General features: G+C 28.8%; 4 protein-coding genes across 5 annotated transcripts; 2 read left to right on the top strand and 2 right to left on the bottom strand.

Annotated features, from left to right (window-relative positions):
* The first annotated feature begins 2,696 nt into the window (after positions 1–2,696).
* On the top strand, positions 2,697–6,058 carry LOC107167478 (uncharacterized). The gene is made up of 3 exons (XM_015516531.2): positions 2,697–2,895; positions 5,049–5,208; positions 5,403–6,058. Exons 1-3 carry the CDS (start codon positions 2,697–2,699, stop codon positions 6,034–6,036), a joined length of 993 nt encoding a protein of 330 aa, XP_015372017.2. The 3' UTR covers positions 6,037–6,058.
* A 4,066-nt stretch (positions 6,059–10,124) lies between these two features.
* Positions 10,125–21,804, bottom strand: LOC149062153 (uncharacterized). 2 transcript variants are annotated; one of them, XM_089215987.1, is made up of 6 exons: positions 21,382–21,804; positions 16,360–16,488; positions 11,027–11,250; positions 10,808–10,900; positions 10,500–10,671; positions 10,125–10,337 (listed from the first exon to the last, which is right to left on the bottom strand). In XM_089215987.1, the coding sequence occupies exons 3-6, from the start codon at positions 11,123–11,125 to the stop codon at positions 10,183–10,185; spliced, it is 519 nt and encodes a 172-aa protein (XP_089072113.1). In that variant the 5' UTR covers positions 11,126–11,250; positions 16,360–16,488; positions 21,382–21,804; the 3' UTR covers positions 10,125–10,182. The 2 variants fall into 2 exon arrangements, with proteins under 2 accessions (XP_089072113.1, XP_089072112.1); XM_089215986.1 differs by lacking the exon at positions 21,382–21,804 and adding an exon at positions 16,601–17,210.
* On the bottom strand, positions 12,735–13,196 carry LOC149062155 (uncharacterized). Its single transcript, XM_089217470.1, has one exon. It carries the CDS (start codon positions 13,084–13,086, stop codon positions 12,766–12,768), a length of 321 nt encoding a protein of 106 aa, XP_089073596.1. The 5' UTR covers positions 13,087–13,196; the 3' UTR covers positions 12,735–12,765.
* On the top strand, positions 16,941–18,434 carry LOC149062154 (uncharacterized). Its single transcript, XM_089215236.1, has 2 exons — positions 16,941–16,959; positions 17,305–18,434. Exons 1-2 carry the CDS (start codon positions 16,941–16,943, stop codon positions 18,432–18,434), a joined length of 1,149 nt encoding a protein of 382 aa, XP_089071362.1.
* Positions 21,805–23,185: the final 1,381 nt, after the last annotated feature.

Raw genomic sequence — 23,185 nt, 5'->3', positions numbered from 1 at the left:
CCGGACGTAATTCGTTCAAAAGGGTTCATCTACCTGTTTTGGTACGCAATTCGTGTGTACCCCTCAGCCTAGCTGAGTGATAGTGGGTTCCTCAATGATGCGGGCCCTTTGAGGGCGGCCGGTGTTGGGCGTTGACTATGGGCTCCTGGGTCGTCTACGGTACGCTCCTTGGGTGTCGGGGGTGGTGACAGACCGTCTGGATTCGGTGGGTTGCCGGTATCAGGTCTCCGTATCCGAGTGCGGTCAGTAGTATGAAATAGCCGGTTCTGGCTCCCCCCGCTTCGCCCCCCTTTTAGGAATGATAACTATATTATGAACTATGAATATACAATTGTACAAATGTATATCATACACCACTATTTATAGGTAGGTAGGTATTTTTGTAATACAATTGTCACTATTCATGATAATCGACAATCATAAAAATTATAAAATAAGATATTAATAAATATTAAGTAATAATAATAATAATAATTAATGAGTACCTAACAAGCCTGGTATTATTAAACGTGACTTCGTGAGTTCATAGCTATTGATATATCTTATATGATAATATACGGTCATACGGACGACTAAATGTCACATTGTTACAATGTTATCTCTATATTATAAATTATAAATTTATTATTTTATTAAAACATACTTATAATTATTATAACATATTATCTAGTTGTTATTTATAAAAATAATCTCGAAAATATCTGCTTGTTTTCCAACAATATTTTCTAATATTCTACGATTTTTTTAAATCGATGAACCATTATAGACTAAATATATTCTAGATAAAACGTAAATTCAAAATTAACTTAACTAGTGATATTAAAAATGTAGAAGTTTATTTTAAGTTAACGTAGATAGAAATAAGTTAAGTTAAAGTTAAGTTAATTAAAACAGCGAACTAGTAAGTTAAGTTAATAAGTTAAAATTATCTTAACTTTTAACTTATTAACTCGTGAATGCCCGGCCTTGATGCAAAGAACATCCAGGGTGTTTCAGCGCCTTCACGACTGCAAGATAGCCTTTCCGTAATAATGACGGACATTTCCACAAAATTATATATCTATTTCAGGTCGGGCAGGCTGGAAAAATGGCTAAAATTTGTTTAGTTTACTCATATAAAATAAATTAGTATATTTTACATGTTTTTCCCCTTTATTCATTTGATTAAAGTGAACTTTTTGGCAACCTATATGTTACGAGGACGACTACTTGGCTTTATGTGGTGCCGAACGGGACCACTTGCCATAGGCCGATGTGTAGAGCGCCCGAAGTTAATCTAGGTAGGCACCTCCTCTCACTTCCCCCGATACCCCTTATAATGATATGCATAGGCAACTAACTACTCTGAGGGCGGCGGCCGCGTGGACCGACGATTATGTGACAACGTAAAGGAAGCTACCTACTTACATAGGAAACAGGATAGTACAGGCTATATATGGGGACTGGGGGCCCTGTGGTCGATCCGGTTTGGTGCAATGACGCAGCAGGGCTTACAACAGAATGGACCCTTAAATTTAACTTAGTCTAATGATGAGGACTGTGCGTGTTGAGATGGATGGAGGTTGAAGTGAACTGGATACGAGAAGGCCTTGGCGGCCTCTCACACACCACGGCGGGTGCTGGCGGACTTACGTGTGCCGGCAAACTCAACAACAGTTGACGTGGTATCGACGGCGGAATACGGAGACCAAAGCTCGTAGCACTCAGTGCGTCGGGTTGCGACTTTGCTAGACGTGTGTGAGGAGGATATATACAATAATAATGACTCACTTCTGTGTGTTGTGGTCACGGCTAAAGATAGAATGGTTGCACAACGAGTCATTATTTTGTGATCACCAATTGTTCTTATCAGAAATCTGTTAAAAGTTACGTTACACCGCTATCTAGTTGCTTACATATACATCATCAAAATTCTATTCTTATTTTATATTGTGGTATTCAAAAAGTACTAATTAGTAATTTACAAATTTTATGGATAATCCGATAAAACATTAAAGTTTCAAACTCATCAAATTATGAAATGAAAAATACTGGGTATTTAGAACAAGAAATAGCACCTTGACAACATATTAATGAATCCAAAATAATCAAACACATTTGTACATCTTCGATGTTTTCAGCTTTAAAATCATTTAGTCCTATTTCTGATGGTACTATTGTTTTACCATTAATTTGCATAATTAATCCAGAATCTGAATAAAAATTGTATTTTGGTAATACAATATTATGTTAAGTTGTAAACAAATTTTATGCATTTTAATGCAATACTTATAAGCACGGTTATCTATATTATAATGTAGATAACCGTGCTTATAAGTAACTCAATATTGGGTTACAAATATAAAAGTTAAAATAATAATAGTTACCATTATTGAGTTTTAACTTAATAATTATATAAAACATATTTTTTATTATAAATGGAATTATTTGGGATTATGGGATTATTAAGGTACGGTTTCCCTTGCGCGATCGCGAACGCGATCTGCGTTCTAAGATCGCGCGTCCCGATCGCGCGACTGCTGATACAATGTAAATTAATAGCGTTGGTTTCCCCTGCGCGATCGCGGTCGGCGATCTAAATTTGTTCGCGGCGCGAACGCGGACTGGTCTCCGAGCAGACAAATCGCGTTCGCACCGCGATCGATGTGTTGTTTTGATGATATTATTTAATATTAATATTAATATGCAACTCATTTATGATTGAACACTCGTTGACATCGGCCGTTCAAAACATGAGTTTTTCAATGGTAAAATTCACTAAGGAGCAAGACGAGATATTGGTTGAATCTGTAGCTAAACACCCCCCAATTTATAATCCCCAAAGCAAAGATTATAAAGATTTGAACATACGGGATGCAATTTGGAAAGATATAAGTTGCAACGTTGGACGAAGTGGTAAGCAAACTATTATTATAAATATTGTTTGTAAAAAGTATTAAATTTGTGGGAATATAAATAATTTTGTTTTTACATTGAAATTATAATATATTATTATAATATTACGATTATAACAAGTGTACAACAGATAATTTAACTATTTAAGTTTAAAATAAATGATTATTTTCAAGATAAGACCATGACACTGTCTATTTATGATTGAGTATTTTAGAAGTGATTAAAGCACGTGTATGTACATCTATACAACAAGCAACAAGCTAAAAATAAATTATAATTTCTGGACATTTATTTTTATCGTGTATATTATAATATCAAAACTAATTTTAATCTCCGTGATATACCTACATTATAATGAATTATGAATTATTTTTAAAATATTAACATAGCAAAATAATTTTTAAAATGTAAGCATTTTTGTGTGAGACGGTTACTTATATTAAACATTGTTAAAACTAATTATTTATTTATTTAAAAAAAAACACACACTAAGTATTGGTCGAAGTATTGGTAGATGATATTCTTGAAATTTGGTGATTTTGCCACGAGACTGCACCTTCTTGAATAAAAAATTGTTTAAATTTTTCTCTAACATCAAAACCATCTGCACTCGCAAAGCCACCTTTACTACATAAAGTGCCCATCTCAATACTTTGTCCTTCGTCATATTCATAGTAAATTTTATAACCTTTTTCTAAAAACGCATCTCTCAGCATATTGTGCAAACAACATGCGACAATAACAAAATCGTCGCATACTTCTACATCAATTGCTATTGCAGTATGAAATATTCTAAAAACTTGTGCTAATAAGCCAAATGCATTTTCCGTCACCCTACGACAACGACTCAACCTGTAATTAAAAATAGTTTTTGCTCTATCTTGTTTAGCCGTAGATCTAGAGTACGATTTCATTATATGTCTGTGAAGTCTGAATGCTTCATCGCCAACAATAACAAATGGTGTAGAATTATCAGAGCCTGGTAGTTTTTCGTCACTTGGGAAATTAAAATTGCCAGAATAAATTTGTTGTCCCATTTTTGATTTTGCAAATATGCCACTGTCTCCTTCTTTACCATAGGACCCAACATCAATGACTAAAAATTTACAATTCACATCTACCAATGCTAATAAGACGAGTGAAAAATGTTCTTTATAGTTAAAATATAAAGAACCTGTATTTTTTGGGCACTTCATTCGAATATGTTTACCATCGATTGCGCCAATACAATTTGGAAAATTCCATCTTGTCCAAAACTCTTGAGCTTTTTCTTTCATATTTAATTTACTCGGATTAGGTATAAAATGTGTTAACAGATGCTTTTTCATAGATTTTAAGGTGTTTTGTATTATAATACTAATATAGCTGTGTGATATCCGGAAAGCAAAAGATAAAGAACGGTACGTTTCTCCAGAAGCTAAAAATCTGAAAAAAATAAACATATATTATATGCATGTCATTATTTATTTATTTATTTGAATCAAAATACACTTATAATACAATAGGTACTATTGTACTAATAACTAAATAACCGACACCAATTTATGTTCTAAATATTTTATTTGTTAAAGTTAACGAAATATAATTTTTTAATCTGCAGCTTATTAATAGCTAATTAATATACTGCAGTATACAGATGCGTTTTATGTTTATATTTGAAATTTCAAGACACAATAAGATTTTCAAAATATTTTAACTTTTGTTGAGCTATTCATAAGCATAATAAATTTTCTGGTTTTTTTCATTTTTTTTTTATAAGCATTTAAACTTCGAATTTTTACCGAAATTAATCATTGAAGTATTGCAAATAGTTTTGTAGTTAAAAATTCATAAAATGTTCAGTTTTTATATTTAAGGATTGAAAATTTAATGCAAGGTTTTTTGTAATTAGTTTATAATTTAACCAAAAAATCAGAAAAATATATTAAAATTATAACAGCAGATTTTTATATAAATTTTATTTTATTTTTTTATTTATTTTTTTATTTACTTATTTATTTTATTTATATTTAAATTATATAAAATATAAAAAAAATATATACATTTTTATATAAAAAATAACACGATTTTTTTTTATTAATTACGTTTTTATTATTAATCAGTATTTTAATAACTCTTGTTCGAAATCGATTACGAATATTTATTTGTACTAGATGAAGACTGCAAGAGAAGGTACAAGAATATTAAAGATGCCTATTTAAAAAATAAACGGGCAAGAATAATGAATACTGGAGCAAGTGCCTCTTCAAAACCCTCAAAATGGCATTTAGCACCATTTTTAAGTTTTTTGGATACAGTACCACAAGAAAGAAAGTAAGTACCTTATTACATATGATAGAGTGATTGATTTCAAGTGCAACACTAATTATTATTTATTTCCCAAACCATTAACTTTTTTCAAAATTTTTTTTTTTTTTAATTTTTTGATACATATTATTTATTAATTGCGGTTAATTTTAATTTGGCTATAATAACAAATTATTAATATTTATTATTCATTTTAACAGCACAACATCAAATATATATGATACTGATAATAATGAAGATTCTGGCTCAGACGAAGAGGAAATAAATATCACACAAGATGATATTATACTGCAGGCATCACCAGTAACGCAATGTCCTCAATCTCCGTCGACTTCAAAAGCACAAAAATCGATTAATAAAAGAAAAAAATTAAATGTCACTGAATTATTAGAAAAAAGATCCAAAGAAAGAACAGAGCTGATGACACAACTAATTGCTAAAAAAAATACGGATGAGTACGATGATGTTGATCATTTTTTTAAAAGTTTAACTCTATCTGTCAAAAAGTTGCCACCACACTTAATTTCACAGGCGAAATTGAAAATGTTGACAATTGTGACTGACTTGGAACTTCAAGCTGCAAATAATCATGCACATAACGTCCACATCATACCTGGCAATCGCAGAGTATCATTACAGTCAAATAATTCTACCAGTAGTTCCCCATATTCTAACAACTTTACTCCATACAGTTATAGTCCACCTTCACTAGATTCACCATTATATTCAAATATTCAACAACAGTTTGGACCAGAAAATCCAGCTACATTTACGCCTTTCCAGTCAGTTCAAAATTTGAATAATGAATGGAACACCAATTCTCAAGAAATTTAACAATATATTTTAAAATATTATCTTATAAGGTATTTTTATTTTTTTTTAAATTAATTGTTCATAAGTCAATGAAATATATGATAAGGTAACTATTTTTATTTATTTTGATCAATACAAAATTGATTTATTATTAACTTTGATACAAATTGTATATTAAAATAAAACAACAGTATTCCACAAATAAATTTATAAATCTGAGTTCTTATTTCATTTTACTTTATCTGTACCTAATTGAAAAATTGTACTTACCTCAATGTAACCGCCAATTTTTCTTCTGGTGATATGGGTTTCCTTATAAAAAATGTTGGATTTAATGTTAAATCGTCTCTTATTAGATTCAAAATAAAATCGAACTGATTACGGTTTAATCTAAAAAATTCTCTAAACTTAATTTCATTATTTTTCAGATGACCGTTGATAAGTATTTCATGATAACCTTCGGTACTCCTCTTTGTAAATAATGGATCATGCGGCTTTCTTTTTTCTTCCAACAAATACCAGTGTAAGATCTCATCATCATCTTCTTCTTCTAGCAAAAGAATTTTTAAGACTTCTTTATCGACTGTATCCATTATAATAATTTTTAAAAACGAACAGTATTCGTGCACCGTGAACTTAGCACTTCAAAATATCACGTTCGACTGACGGACGACTGTTAAAATATAAATTATAAATCTTTGGGTCGCAACGTAGAATCGTCTAGAGCAAACCAACATGACGCGAACGCGATCTTATTTCGTAGTTCGCGTACGCAGTTCGCGTTCGCGGTTTGCGTTCGCTATCGCGCAAGGGAAACACCGTACCTTTAGGTACCTTCAGTTATAACCAATTGTTTTTCAATATATCTGTTAAAATTCGGTTGAAAATTGCTCAATTTATGATAGGAAACATAAGGTTCAATTCCAAAATACCAATTTTTTGGAACATTAATTGAGTCCAAATTTTTCAAAACATTTTGATAAAAAGACATTTCTAAAACTTCTATATCAATCTGTCGACAACATTAAAACAATGATAAAATTAATCTTAAATCATACTAGCTAGAATTAATCAAATTAATATACTTAGAACCTTTCTTCTTTTAGAAGTTGAGGCTTCTGATAATATTCCATTAAAACAGATAGATTCAGAATTGTCTATATCCATTACATCTTTATTATGTGAATCAGTTAGGTTTTGAATCTAAAATATTGTAATAGAATTTTTTATTAAATACCTACATGTACTTGACAAATTATTTCATCAATAATAATAAGGTGCTTATAGTGGCTTCACATATGTAATAAAACTTTATATCCCAAAACAAATAAACACTAATTTAAAATTTACTATTTGGTAAATAGCAATGTGTGTAATAGCCTCTATACAATTTACATATTAGTAAAAGATATAATATCTATCAGCGAATTGTAATTGCTATTTACTCCAATATCCAATGGGTCCACTGAAGGTTCTGAAGTTTCTGGTTCACACAATTTTAATGGAATTGCTCCCTTTCTTAATTTGTGTTTTTTTTAAGCATATCTATAAATTAAAATAATACCTACAGACTACAACATATTTTAACACATAGGTACATAGTGTATTGAATAATATCATATCATTCATAATACAACAAATTCTTATTGTATGTAGCTCAATAAAGAAGTAAACTTACGGTGTACTTATTAAGTCCTTCACCAGACTCCCATGTGCTAATAATATCACATTCTTTAAAATGTGAGGCGCACACTCTAAAACTTTTTTTTAATTTAATACCTAGAGCATCCTCCCAAAGTTTTTTTATTTCGTCTTCTTTAAGAACGCCAAAAAGAGTTTTGGACGCACAATGTGACTCACGAATTGCACAACAATTAGGCATAATGACCAAAAAGGCAATAAACGTAATTGAATATTCACAAAACCAATTATCAAACACAGACTACAGTGATGAGATTTCGTTTAAAAGATAATACATAAACATAACATTGTCATTTAATTATTATATAGATAGAATATGAGATCATTGCATCGTGATTATAATAATTAAGTTACTTATTAACTCAATTATATTATATTTATTATTGAAAATGCAATAATTTAATATTATGGCGGGAAATGGGAATATTTTAATACTGTAGTACAAAATTAAAATTAAACGAATACGGGGCACATTGTAAATTTTGTAAACAAACATTTGTATCCGAAATATGTGTACTTAAAAATCATAGTAAAGGTTATAAATTTATAATTAGCATCAGTTACAGCCAGTAGGTTAAAAGAAAAAAATGTTTGTAATTATAGTACATACTGCCGGAATTCGCCGGGCATTTTATACGGATGTGTTTCCCATCAATGCTTCCAATACAGTGTGGAAAACCCCATTTTTTATAAAATTCTTGTGCAATTTTTTTAAACAAGTCTGAAGAAGGAGTAGGTATATGGATTTTTTGCAAACATTCCCATATAGCTTCACATGTTTCCCCGAGCAATAGTGGATTTTCCAATTTGAAAAGAATAAGCCAATCATCTGAAAGGAGTCCCACTCGCCAAATAACTAAATTAAAATACAAGATTAATTATAATTATAATAATTAAGTAAATTATATTCTATATTTGTTCATGCATTTTTGCCCGCTTATAGCTTTTGATATTTTCTATAATTTCGATTCTACAATAAAAATATTATAACCAATCATATAATAATTGTAGATTTTACAACAAAAGCTGTACGATTAACAATGTATAAAAATGTATATGTTGGCTGGTTAAACGATACTGTTTGAAAAACAGAAAAAATTATCAAATTGATAAAAAATATCTTGTTGACTCAATATTAACAAGATTATTGTCAATTTAACATAGTTTGTTCCGATTTTAATCGGACAATTTTTTTTTGTATATATAAATTTTTAAAATTTGATACAAGATTACTACTATTTATTATCATTTATCAATGGTATTACTAAAAACAATATATATATATACCTAATACAATATATCCTCGACTGACAGACCGTGTCCACTATAAACGTTTTTCGTACACAAATAAATTATTTTTAACATAAGAAACTTGTAAACTCTATAGCAATATGTATATATAAATATGTATATTTTAGAAGAGTATGTAAAACAAAAATGGAAAAATCTTCGAGATCAGTTTAGAAAAGAATTGCAGAAAATTCCCGTGATGCGTTCAGGAGATGAAGCTACAGTAACTGATGTGAAATGGCCTTATTTTCAATCGATGATTTTTTTGAAAGATATCCTTCAACCAAGACCAACAATAAGTAGCCTAGATACATTTCAGTGTCATGATGATAACTTTGAAAGTCTTGATGAATTAAATGACAGTGAAAATTATGAACATGATAGTATTGATCATAGTCACAATAATTGTAATAGTGATAATGTGTCATGTTTTAAACGACCTAGTTCTGAATCTGTTGTTAATGATGAGGAAAACTCTCAAATTAAAAAGTCAAAGACAAAAAAACGTTTACAAAAGGCAAATGGAGATGTCATTAAAATGACTGAATTTGAAAAACACATGGTCAATCTAGAGTCTCAAAAATTACAAATGTTACAAGAACCCGGGGACGCCCTTAGGAAAAAAAACTACTCGAAACTATTAAAAAAAAAACTACTTAAAATCCTTAGTAGTCTTTTTGGACTAACTACTAAGAAGTTTTTATAGTTAACTTCTAAAAGTTTACTACTAGTGGTTAGTAGTTTACTACTAAAATATGATTAGTAGTTTACTACTAGTGGTTAGTAGTTTACTACTAAAAAATGATTAGTAGTTTACTACTAGTGGTTAGTAGTTTACTATTAGAAAATGTTCAGTAGTTAACTACTAGAAGATTGTCAATAGTTAACTACTAGTGGTTATAGTAGATTACTAAAAATTATATAGTTGTTATTCTTTATTAATAGTAATGTATTAAAATAAAAAATGATATTATTACCATAAATATATTAAGATGTTTATAAAATAGAATAAAAAAGAATATTATAGTTATTTTTTTATAACATAGCGATAGTATTTATTTTATTATTTCTATAAAATTTAAGAAAGGATGGAATAAAATATATACTTGAATGGAGTGTTTACGCTCAAAACTACACACAAATATGATATATTTATATATAGAATATAAATTATAATTAATTATTAATTTGAATGTTATTTGTAAGCCTGATAGCTGAACCAGCATTGAAGTCTAGGGTTTTTTGTTTTTTTGAAAAATTATTTAATTTTGTTCTTATAGCTTTGTTCATTATTTCATCAGTGACATCTATGAAGATATTTTGTGTAAAATCTGAAATATCATAATTAAGATATATATTTTAGAATACTAGATTATTTTAAACCTGTATAATTCATCTATTTATTAAAAAAATATAAACATTGATAGCTTTTATTGCCTTTACTTTCTGGTCATCTAGCTTTTTTTTTAGTTCTCCACTTTTAATAAAATTACTTTTTTTGCCAGTAACTGATCCATTGCGTAATTCATCGTCAGTGAATACAATAATCATAAGATCTGATATCATTTTTGATGGGCATTTACGATTAATTGATGATAATGCGAATGAGTTAACTTCTATTCCCGATTTTGGCCACAGTTCAACCCAATTTTCTGAAGAAACAGTCTGAAAATAAATATAACAAAAATAATATTAGAATATAGATAATAATTTATTTGTATACATATTGTTATAACATAAATAAATGCAGATTATAATATATAAAAATATTAGTAGTCTGAGTAATAAGTATACCAAGTACCTCAGATTGGTGTATAATAGCACTAGATGAAGCAACTTTTTTTACAATTTCCATATCCTTGGGATTTGCCATTTTCTGAAGTTCATTAAAATCCTTGAAATAAATTAATAATAAAACATAACTATGAATAAATTTAAGCTTAATAAAACAAAAAATAAACATATATTTATACATTTGTATATATCTTAAACATATAGATGACCGATATAGTTAACACACCTCCAATATACTTTGGGGTTGATTTGAAAATAATTCAAGCACATTATCAACTTTGGAAGCATCCTCAACTAAATATTTATTTGCTATCTTTGATACCATAGATATTGAAAAAATCTTTGATCTAGCATTTAAAGGAGAAGCAGAAATTGAATTTGTTTGTTTTTCTATAACGCTTTCCTAATTTTTTAACACCAAATTTGATAGTTCATGTATTCTTGGGAATGCTATACAGAAATAAAAGGTGTAAATATAATAAATATATAGCAGTGAAAAATTATAATTATGTATCACAATGATATTAAAGTATGCTTATAACAAGAAACTATAACAACATTATTTTTATTAATGACATGTTTTACTATAATATAACAATTAATTACAATATTTTTTTTTTGTAACATAATCATTTTTTTTTAAATTTTATTTTGTAACATTTTATTTTTATTTTTTTTTTTGTATGCATGAATTCGAAAAAAACAATCCAAACAAAAATAGGAATCACATTTAGGACAAATCGTTGATACGCGAGAGGTTTTCTTTCTTGCTATCTGCGTTCCTGTATACAAAAATGTATTTATTTAATACAATAAAATATAACAATTATGTATAAGTATATTATTACCTTCTGTTCGAGAAATGTATTTGTAGCATTGATTACACCGACCTCTTTTTTTATTGTTTACCAACTTATGTTCATCATATAATTCTGGAACTTCTGGAACACTGTTTGATTGCTGAATTAATCCATTAATAATGTCGTCTTTGAACTGGGTAATTGTCTTAGAATTTCCAGTGACTCCTTTATAAATACTAAAAGCATTCAATAATGATGTGTTGCAAATAATATCCATAGCAACTTTACGGTACCACTTCACACCTCTTCTTATGACTTCTTCCATCGTGTTTGAATGTTTTGTACTTATCATAAGAACATCTCTACGGTCTCTCCATTTTAGTACCATAATTTCGCGATCACTCTTTTTTGCAAATATTTCACCCCGGTTAAGTTTTTTTTGTGTTACATCTTTAGGATTTCTTTTTCTATTTGATCTAAGAGTTCCTACTAAGTGTGTTTTCTGTTGCAATAATTTTTCCGCTAAGTCAATGGAGTTATACCAATTATCTGCATACAATGTTCTACCGAAATCGAGATATGGTTCCATTAGTTCAATTACTACTTTACATGGAACTGAATCACCCATTGTCGCTTCTTTTCCTACATATATTTTATATTTTGACGTATAAAAGTCCCGTGTACACAGCTTAAAGATTTTGACTCCATAACGATGACGTTTATTAGAAATATACTGCCGAAACGATAATCGACCCAAGTAAGGGACCATAGACTCATCGATACAAACTGACTCTTCAGGAATTACTGCACTATTGAACTTTTCGACGAGTAAATCAATCAATATTGGATTTTGTATAATCTATCATTAGTAGGAGCTTTGTCATTATCAGACATGTGTAACATACTCAAAATAATTTCAAACCTGTTTCGGGACATAAATTTTGGAATATTGCAAGAATATAATTTAGAATTTTTCCAATAGTGAGCAATTTATGGCAGTTTCATCATGCCCATCCACATAGCAATACCAAAAAAGAGTTTAATTTCCTGCTCATTTGTGTCGACCCATTTTCTAATTCTAGCATGTCGAGATAAGCCTGCTGTGTTTTTTTTAGCATTAGCATACCTGTTTGTTTCAACCACTAACATGTCAATAATTTCTTTGTCAAAAAAAAGATAAAAAAAAGTCGATAGGACTGGCATCAGACATAGTTTCAATTATTATATCTGGATTTATTCCAGTAGTATTTACATCAGAATTAAAAATTATATGACTATTTAGCTGTCCATTAGAAAAATCGTTATTCCAATTATTACCAATCGTATTAATAGTTACGTTACAATTATCCAATAATTCAAGTTTGTAAATATTTTCGTCCGGTTCACTTTCCGAGGACCAGTTTGGATCAGCGTCAATATCGTCGTAATCTTCCAAATATGAATCCGAATTTGATTCCAGCATAGCTTCTATTTCTTGTCTATTCATTTTCGATTTCAATATTTTATAAATATACAAAATAAACAAAAGAATTTGAAATTGATACGAGGCAACACAACGCAATGAAATACAACCGTCTACTAAGACAAACCCGTGTGGCCGTGTATAGTTTGTCGATAGCCCGTATACGACATAAAATTGAAATCAGAAATAATAAACAAGATATAAAGGGAAAAAACTAAAGAATAATAAAATAATTTCATGTCTAAATGGGGTGCAGGGTAGTTGTTCGAAAAATGATAAGAGCCTCGGATACGATAATTCTGAAATTTTCATGTTACCAACATAATATTTTTTTTTTTACATTGTAATTAATTTGACATTTCATATATGTGCTGCACTGAGTATGAATCCATAATATATATTATTAATATTACATAATACAAATTATGTAACAAATAACTCTGAACTGTCTGAACATGCTATTTTTAACTTCTATTGTCTTATATTATTAAACAGTCTTATTGGCTTTGGACGCTTTGGTTATTGCATAATTCGTTGACAAAACAAGGTTAGGTATTAAATGGTGAAGTTTATAATTTATATGCAGTTTCTATTTAATATTTTTTCTATGGTCTAATGGTCTATCCTCTAAATAAATAAGACGTTTAGACCAATTTAATAGTATTGTGTATGGTCTAGACTACATCCAACATCCGTACACTACTGACTACTACTCTGTACAAGTAATTATAGAATTGGAATTTTGAAATACACTGCAGGTAATTACAAAATATGCTTTATTGAAATTCGTAATATAATAGTTAATACTTTAATATAATAATAATAATAGTAAATACACTTAAGTGTTTCTGCTCTACGGAAGTTTTCGACATTTAACCACAACATTTACCATTTACTATACAAGTACATACTAAATATCAACTTATGAACTTAACTAGTTCAACTGACAATTAAAATAACTTAGTTTTGCTCAGTTGATTTACAAATAATCCATCAAGATATGCATCAACATTTATTGAAATTTTAAAAATAGTATATAGTAATATAAAATTAAAATTAAATACTGCCCATAGCTATAATAATACAATTTAATAGTAAATCAACTTTTTTTAAACAAATTTAATTTCAAATTTTTTTTCATAACCGCGTAGAGGTTTTTTCCTTGTCCCCCGGAACCATATTAAAATATGGTTTTTAAATTAGTTTTTGGATACAAAATTGTCAATACACTTGTCATACAATTGTCAACTAATCAAGTTAAACGTCAAATTAATTAGGTAGTTAAATCTTAAATACTATAATAATAATTACAATAATTACACATATGAAAAAAATAATGAAATTGTTAATTATTTTGCAGAAGAAGGTCTGGTTTTCCTAAAATATATGAAATATAATTATTCAAAAACTGTCAAATATCTGCGAATAAAATAAATTGTAAATTACCTGGATAAGGACCAATTTGTTGTGTTATGTATCCATCTATCCTATGGCCTGCTCTACGTAGAAATGTTACTACACGTTCTTCAGAATAATCTTCAATTAAATCATCAATGAACTGTTGAATTGCCTTAGTATTTAGTTCTCTGGTATGCTTTGACCGTTCTAACCGAATCTAGGTATATAATTATTTTAACAAAAATAAATAAAGGTGATTAAAGAATACTTTATTTTCTTATAATAGGTATCATGTTGAAACTTGCCTTCAGATTATTTGATGCTTGTTTAAATTCTACTTCACAAGTATTTTCCAAATACCTCAACTGGTCTATAGATGAAAAACAATATGTGACCGACTTTGATAGCAACTGGAATTGACTAGTTAAATTAACACTTACCAATAAACTCCCATATTTTTGGATGAGGCTTTATGATTTTCAACAATACGGCATGGTAGCTTTCTAAAAAATTATTTGTCCTAATATTTCGATTGTAAACTGTAAATCTTTCAGGAGTTATAGAATGAATCCAAAATGGAATTATGTATTCATAAATAAAGCTGTGGTACGCCAAAAAATCAATATCATTTAGTGAAATATATATTTTTATTTTATAAATTATCGCATTACATTTAAATAAATAAAAAATTATAACGCATTAGAAGGTATTTTCATCATTAGGCTAAGTTTGCGTAATATAAATTTTTATACAATGTTTAATACTTAATTTTCCAACATGCACACATTGACATATATATATATATATAAGTTACATATTAGGTAGGTAATATTAATTATTATAATATTATACATTTAAATTATTATTTAAACATTGTACTTTCCATTGAGTAATAGGTAGAAAGGTAGAATAAGAGAATGTTAAAACACAAATTAAAAAAATTAACATTTAAAGTTAACATTTTGACACGTAATGTACCTTATTTTTATTTCTTTGTATTAGCATTGATTATACATAGTATATATAATATATACATACTATATATAATCAATGGTATTAGTATTTATTTATTGCACTAAATTCAAAATTCAAATTGAGAAATTTTTTTCGGTTACGTTGGTGTACATGTAGGAGGTTAATGATAAAAATGTCTTATCATTTTTCGAACAACTATCGGCTTCCGGTCTAAATGAGCGATAAGATAATAGTTCCAAGACATGGACATTATGCGTACCATCTAGGAAGTACTTTACTAACATTTATTAGATTATTATTAGTCATGATGATTAAACTAATCGTGTACAGTTAATGATGCACATGGATCTGCAGTATAAAATTAAGTGTAAGTTATAATGCAGAGCCGCGTGTACCATTTTTGGTACATGTTAAAAAATTAATTTTTTAGTATAAATAATTACATAATAACCATTCAAATACTAAAAGCATAAACTAAAAAGCTTATTTTATGATTATTGTGGTATAGCGTATTGGACAAACATTGTAATAAATTGTATTAATTGCTTGGCAATACAACAGTGTACCATATATGGTACACATGGCAGTTAACCTGATAATGTATTTGATTTTTACTACCTAGTATAATAAAATGAATTAGGTATTAATTTCAATTGTGATCAAATACACTAGCCGATTTGTATTTTCCCTATAAAATTGACATTTTTAAACAAAATGTAAATAAATAATGCTCATCTTGATTTATTAATTTACTATTTAGAATTTTGTAATATAAAGTTATAATGTAACAATTTTCTACTGCTTAGCTAGGGCCTACACCTATGAAATATTTGGATATAATATTAGGTAAAATACATTAAGTTTAATAATTATATTTATTATAAAATAATATATTTACAACAATATTTATATTTTTTAACCCACCTCTAATTTATCAATATGATCCTCAAAATTTGATTCGCATGGTTCAACTGATCCTTTTTTGCAATTCAATCTTTTTAAAATACTTGATGAGCTAAGCACTGCAGACTTACGTTTAGTTGATGTAGCAACCTAAACATTACAATTATTTTAGTTAATATCTCCTAAATTATGATATTTCCTATTCCTAATATACAAAGTTTAAAGATTATGCTAAATAATATTGTATTTAATATTTCATTACCATTTTATTTTTATCGGTGACATTTGATTCTGATAAAATAATGTGTCTTTCATGACGTTTAGAGCGACACACAGTGGGATATTGTCGTAAAAACCTGGCCAAAATTAGAAATTTCAAAATGCATCTAGAATGATAATTGTTGATAGTTTATCTAATAGAGATAATATTAAAGCAATTACGTAATATTTTACGTTGTTACCAGTATTAATTGTATTGCAATAATACCCCACAGTATGGCATTACAGATGCGACGCGTACGTCGGTATTATTCTGTACAAAAAGTTTTGTTAGAACATAGCTGATATTTTTTGTTGTATAGTTATTTTTACGAAAAAAAAAAATGAACTCGTTACCTGGAGGTATGTATATAGTATTTAAGTTTAATAAAATATAAAATCAATTTATCTTTATATTTTTATATACAATTTTAATAAAAAATACAAGAATTAAAATAAAATATACAAACACAAAATTCATCATTAATTTTAGTAAATTTCCGAGATAGTCCGAGTCCATACAATCTTATCTTTTTTTATTGTATGTTATGCAGTTTCAAAAAAATTAAAAAACAATTGCGCATACTTGCGCTTTATTGTGTAAATTACTTTTGATTCACATACATGTGATTAAACGTATTAAAATTGTTTTTATTCAAACTACACTTGGTATTTTTATACTAATGTTATAATATTATAATATTTTAGGATCTGGTGATAATCATATGTCTTTAAGTCGGAGAACATTATTTCATATAATGCAAGAAATTAATGCTAAACATTTTAATGCACAATTTGACCATTTAAAGAAACGTTTAGTTACATTAACAGAATGTCCAGAAAATTCCTTAAATAAATTATTATCATACTTCATTAGTGAGTTTAAATCTAAATGGCAATCATCACAGAGAAAAAAGAACATATTTCTATCAAAAAATAAAATCTGGTTAGACACTGAAAAACATTTTCCTTCAAAGATTTCAACTCAGTCGGGCAAATCTAGAGGTCGGCCTTCCACGTCATTTCATGATAGTAGTGATCGATCAAAAAGAAGAAAAACGGAACAATTACGTACCCAATATAGTCCAACTATGCTTTTATATGCTGCTCAAATGTCTCTAAGAAAATCTGGAAATGTAGATAGTGCTTACGTTATAAAAAATATTACATGTACAACACCTACAAGAGCTTCAAAGTACAAAAAATCTTATAAAGACAGTAAAAATAAAATTAAGGTTATTTCTAATGACGAAGCTCTTTCTTTGCTTATTGAGGCTCAGTTGACAAAGCATCAGTACAATTTAATTAGGACATGGGCAAAAAATCATGGTTGTAATATTTATCCTGCATATCATCTTTTAAGATACGTGAAATTACAAGCATTATTAGATATAACTACTCAAAGAATTTTAAAATCACAGGGTAGTATTACTGATTCAGTGAGTGATAAATATTTTGAAAAATTATATTTAATTTCCAAATGGGGTTGTGATGGTAGTTCTCAACAAAGTGAATACAAACAAGTTTTTAATAGTGAATGCGACTCGGACTCGAGTATATTTTTTACATCTGTTGTACCTTTGCAATTAGTTAGTGGAGATATGGATGGCCCCAATAAGATAATACTATGGCAAAATCCCCGTCCTTCATCACCCAGATATTGTCGACCAATTAAAATTCAATTTCAAAAAAAAGTCGAGAATTATAGAGGCATAACACTACTGAACTCTGGATATAAAATACTATCATTAATTATACTCAAAAGATTGCAAGTATACACAGATGAGATAGTAGGTGATTACCAAAGTGGATTCAGAAAAAAACAAATCAACTACTGACCACATATTTGTCTTAAGACAAGTTATGGAAAGAAGCTACGAATACGCGAAAGATCTAAATATGGTTTTTATAGACTACAAACAAGCCTATGATAGTATAGATAGAGAAATATTATGGAAAATCCTTAAAAACTTTGGCTTACCAACTAAATTAATCAACATGATAAAACTATGTAACACAAACATCAGCAGCCGAGTCAAGGTGAACAACGAAATATCGTCTCCGTTTACAATAAATAGTGGACTGAAGCAAGGGGATGTGATGTCACCAGCACTCTTCAATATGGCATTGGAGAGCGTAATAAGAAAGATACCACGAACTGAGACACTAAACCTTGATGAAGGAAATATCCTACTAGCATATGCAGACGATATAGTGGTTATTGGGAATTCGCAAGAGAATATCCAGAGTACTGTTGAAGAACTGATGAAGATAGGAAAATATATTGGCTTAACAATTAACAGTGGAAAAACTAAATACATGATGTTAAAACGAGGAGGGGATGATCATAATAACCTCCAAGTGGGAAATAACATCTTCGAACAAGTACAAGAGTTTAAGTACCTGGGGTCTACTCTAAATAACCAAAACAACATGCACGGAGAGATAAATATCAGATTGGACGCTGCTAATCGATGCCTTTATGCACTATCGACACTCTTTAAATCTAAGTTGTTGTCAAGAAAAACAAAAGAACATCTATATATTAGTTACATTCGCCCTGTATTGACATATGCATGTGCCACATGGGCAACGACAAAGGGCGACGATGAAAAACTACGTCTATTTGAGAGAAAAATTCTTAGAAAAATTTACGGACCTGTATTCAACAATGCGGAACAAAAATGGGAAATAAGAACCAACACCCAACTATACCAGCTTTACAAAAAAGAAGATGTGGTCCAATTTATCAAAGGGACAAGGATAGAATGGGCAGGCCATGTGTGGCGAGCTGATGGAAGTGTATTGAAAGGAGCACTGACATATATGATAAGAGGAAAGAGACCAAGGGGAAGGCCACGGAAAAGATGGAAGGATAGCGTCAAGGAAGTATTAGAAGAAATTGGAGGAGACTGGGAACAGGCATACAATAGAGAACAATGGAAGGAATTAGTTTTGGCGGCCAAGAGTCTAAATGGCTCGTAAAAAAAAAAAAAAAAAAATTAAAATTCAATTTATACATGAGACCGTAGACATAACTTTACAAGAAAAGGTGTGTATAGAAAATCAAATAGAAAAACTTCAACCATCTATTGTTCATTTTAACGATACTGAAATCATGGTGAAACATATTTTGATGTTTACTATGATTGATGGTAAAGTGTGTAACTCAGTCACTTCAACTAAGTCTGCAATGAAGTGTTATATATGTGGAAGTACATCTAAAGATTTTAATAAAATTGAAAAAATGATAGATATAAAAACAAATGATTTAAATTTAAAGTTTGGGCTTTCAATTTTGCATGCGTGGATACGATTTTTTGAGTGTTTGTTACATTTGTCATACAAAATTGGTATCAAAAAGTGGCAAGCGCGTGGAGATGAAGAGAAAAGAAAAGTTTTGGAAAATAAGAAAAGGATTCAAGAAGATTTTAAATCTAAATTAAGACTACTGGTTGATATTCCTAAATGTGGTTATGGAACTTCAAATGACGGAAACACAGCGAGGCGATTTTTCGAAAATACAGAAATGTCGTCATCTATTACTGGAGTAGATATTGAAATAATTAATCGTTTTAAAATAGTACTACTAACAATATCTAGTGGATACAAAATAGATTTGAAAAAGTTTAATAATTACTGTATATTAACTGCACAAAAATTTGTCGACAAGTATCCATGGTATAACATGCCAACATCTGTTCACAAAATATTAATTCATGGAACTCAAATAATTGAGGCACTGTCAATATTACCGATTGGTAAATTTTCGGAAGAGTCACAAGAAGCTAGAAATAAGGATATAAAAAAATATAGAGAAGGATTTTCAAGAAAATGTTCTAGAATTAAAAATTTAGAGGATGTTTTTAATAGACTTTTAGTAAGTTCTGATCCATTAATTTCCAGTCTAAGGCAACTACCTCAAAAAAAAAATTAAACATATTCACCCAGAAGTATTGGAAATGATTTTGCCTCCAGACATCAACATAAAAACCATAAAAACAAAAGGAACAGAGTCAGATATTAGTAGTGAAAATGAAGTTTCCACGTCGTCGTCGAGTGAATAAATTCAACAGAAACGTGACTTAAAATTTAATTTTTATGATATCTGTAAAATAATATTATTCTATTAAAATAACATGATATAAATAATTAAATAAAGTTAAGAAAATTGATTTTTAATTAGTATTTATATTTTGGCCAGGTTTTTATGAAAATATCCCACTGTGCGACATGGAGGTATTTTATTATGTTGTAAATAATACTTTCTTTTTTCACACATATCAATCCAATCTGTATAAAAAATTGAAGTAACAAAATATGTTATATAAGTTATAGATTGGAATAAATAGTAATATAGATACAGTGATGCATAAAAGGGTTAATAATTATTAAGTGGTTACCTATGTGGGTACTTTTACTACTTAATATGAAACTACATGTGCACTCAAGCAGATATATGGTTGTAAATTAGGCACTGGTGTAATGGGTCAGCTTATGTAAATTATAATAGGACAAATAATAATAATAATAATCAGTACCTACTTTAGGTATAAGATTTAATTTAACATTTAAAAAAAAATTGTATTACCTCTACAATATTTTTTTACATAGGTATTATTTAAAAAAAAGGAGGGCGAGTTGTAATTACTTTTATTAACTCAAAATGTGCGCCACTGTCTGCTGGTAATAGATATTATAATACATTATATATAATATATAATGTATAATATATAATAATATTATTATAATAGATATTATCTAATTTGAATTTATTTTACTTACTCCCTTGTGCTAAAAGAATAGCCGATACTTTTGTCCACTGTACATCTTTTTTCTTACATCTTTTAACCATAGATGAAGCATATGTCACATCAATACTTGGCCAAAATAAAACAATCTTGGTTTTTTCGCTGATCAATTCTTGATTAGTAATTTGATCGCCTGTGTTTGATGAAGTCTGAATATTAATCCAGCATAAAAATCCAACTTCAACAGAATTACCTTCATTGGTAAACTCAAATAATCCACATTTTTCATCACTCATATCACTAATAAGTAATTTTGTGTTTTCATTATTAATCGAACACATTTTTGAAATTACGACGTTGTTACACCAACGGAAAACAGTGATAGGCAAAATAAAAATGTTGACACTCAATGATAAACTGTTTATTATGTTACAAAATAATGACGCCGTTAGGGAATCTGATCATAAACGTAGATCGCATTTATTTGCATTAGAACAAAGAAAAAACCGCTAAATGAAAATGACGCGTTGCATGCATATCATGGGTACTGTGTTACTGTGTTAGTGTGTTGTTTGTGTGTACCGCGTGTTGTGTCGCCTGCCGCCGTGCTGGGGGCCTATTCTCAAAGGTATCGAATCTGATAATCGAACAATATGGTTCGATTGACAATATTCGATCGTTAATATCGATATTTTCGATCAATCGTATTCTCAAACAACTGTCGAATATAATAAATTACTTTCGACACTCCATTCGACTGTCGAATAAAATCATATTTTTTCCATGACATTTTTAATTGTTATCATTAATTTGAATGATAACAAAAGTTAATTAATATTATTAAATCATACCAATTTATTACCAAATACTATCTAAGCCTAAAGTATTTATAATACTTAATACTTATAGGTACTTAGTAGTTAGTTTGAACTTTGAAGTTATAAATTTATAATAACTATAACACTATGAGCCTAAAGAAATGCAAAGGAAGGTCCGTAACAAATGCACAGAAGGAAGCACTCGTCGAGTTTATGGAGAATAATACGGATTTAAAAAGAGGTAAATTTACCTCCAGCTTCACCCACAAAAAGGCTCACAATTTATGGGAACAAATAACTCAGTTATTAAATTCTATGGTTGGTGCTAACAAGACCGCTGACAAATGGAGAAAAGTAATTATTAATGAATAATGACTAATATTAATTATTAACACCAATTAATTAACTCATCACTAATTTTTGTTTTACATATTTTTTATTTTTATACCAAATAGTGTTGGACAGATATGAAGTGTAATGCCAAAACAAGATGTATTGAACTTAAAAAAAGTACTAGAAAAACAGGTGGAGGGAGCTATGAGTTAGAGAATGAGTTAGCACCATTAGATGAAAAAATTGTTGGTATAATAGGTGATGTACCAATTTATGGTCAACCAAATACACTTGAACCCATCGTCTCTTTTGAGGGATATGAAATTACAGTGGATTCTTCGACCAATAGTTTACAGTAAGCATTAAATATTTAATAAAATAATTTATAATAAAACAATTGAAAATTCCAATAACAATTGAGAGTAGTAATTAAAATAATTACATTTTTAAACCAAACAATATAATATTTTTTAGTCCACTAGTTGAATCACAAGTTGATTACGAAAAAAGTGAGACAGAGACTTGTTTGCCAGATTTATCACTACCAAGATCAATCGAACTTGTGTCTACGGACATAATGTAACTATAAATATTTTTTTTTTACACATTTTATTTGATAATATATTTAAATCATATTTTATTACAGACCATTACAAGATTTTATTATGACTGATAATACCAGTAAAG

The sequence above is a fragment of the Diuraphis noxia genome, unplaced genomic scaffold, assembly GCF_037042655.1.
Source record: "Diuraphis noxia isolate RWA-SAM2 unplaced genomic scaffold, SU_Dnox_SAM2 contig0001, whole genome shotgun sequence".
Taxonomy (NCBI): domain Eukaryota; kingdom Metazoa; phylum Arthropoda; class Insecta; order Hemiptera; family Aphididae; genus Diuraphis; species Diuraphis noxia.
The sequence above is the reverse complement of the archived record's forward strand: the minus strand, read 5'-3'. Positions and strand labels throughout refer to the sequence as shown.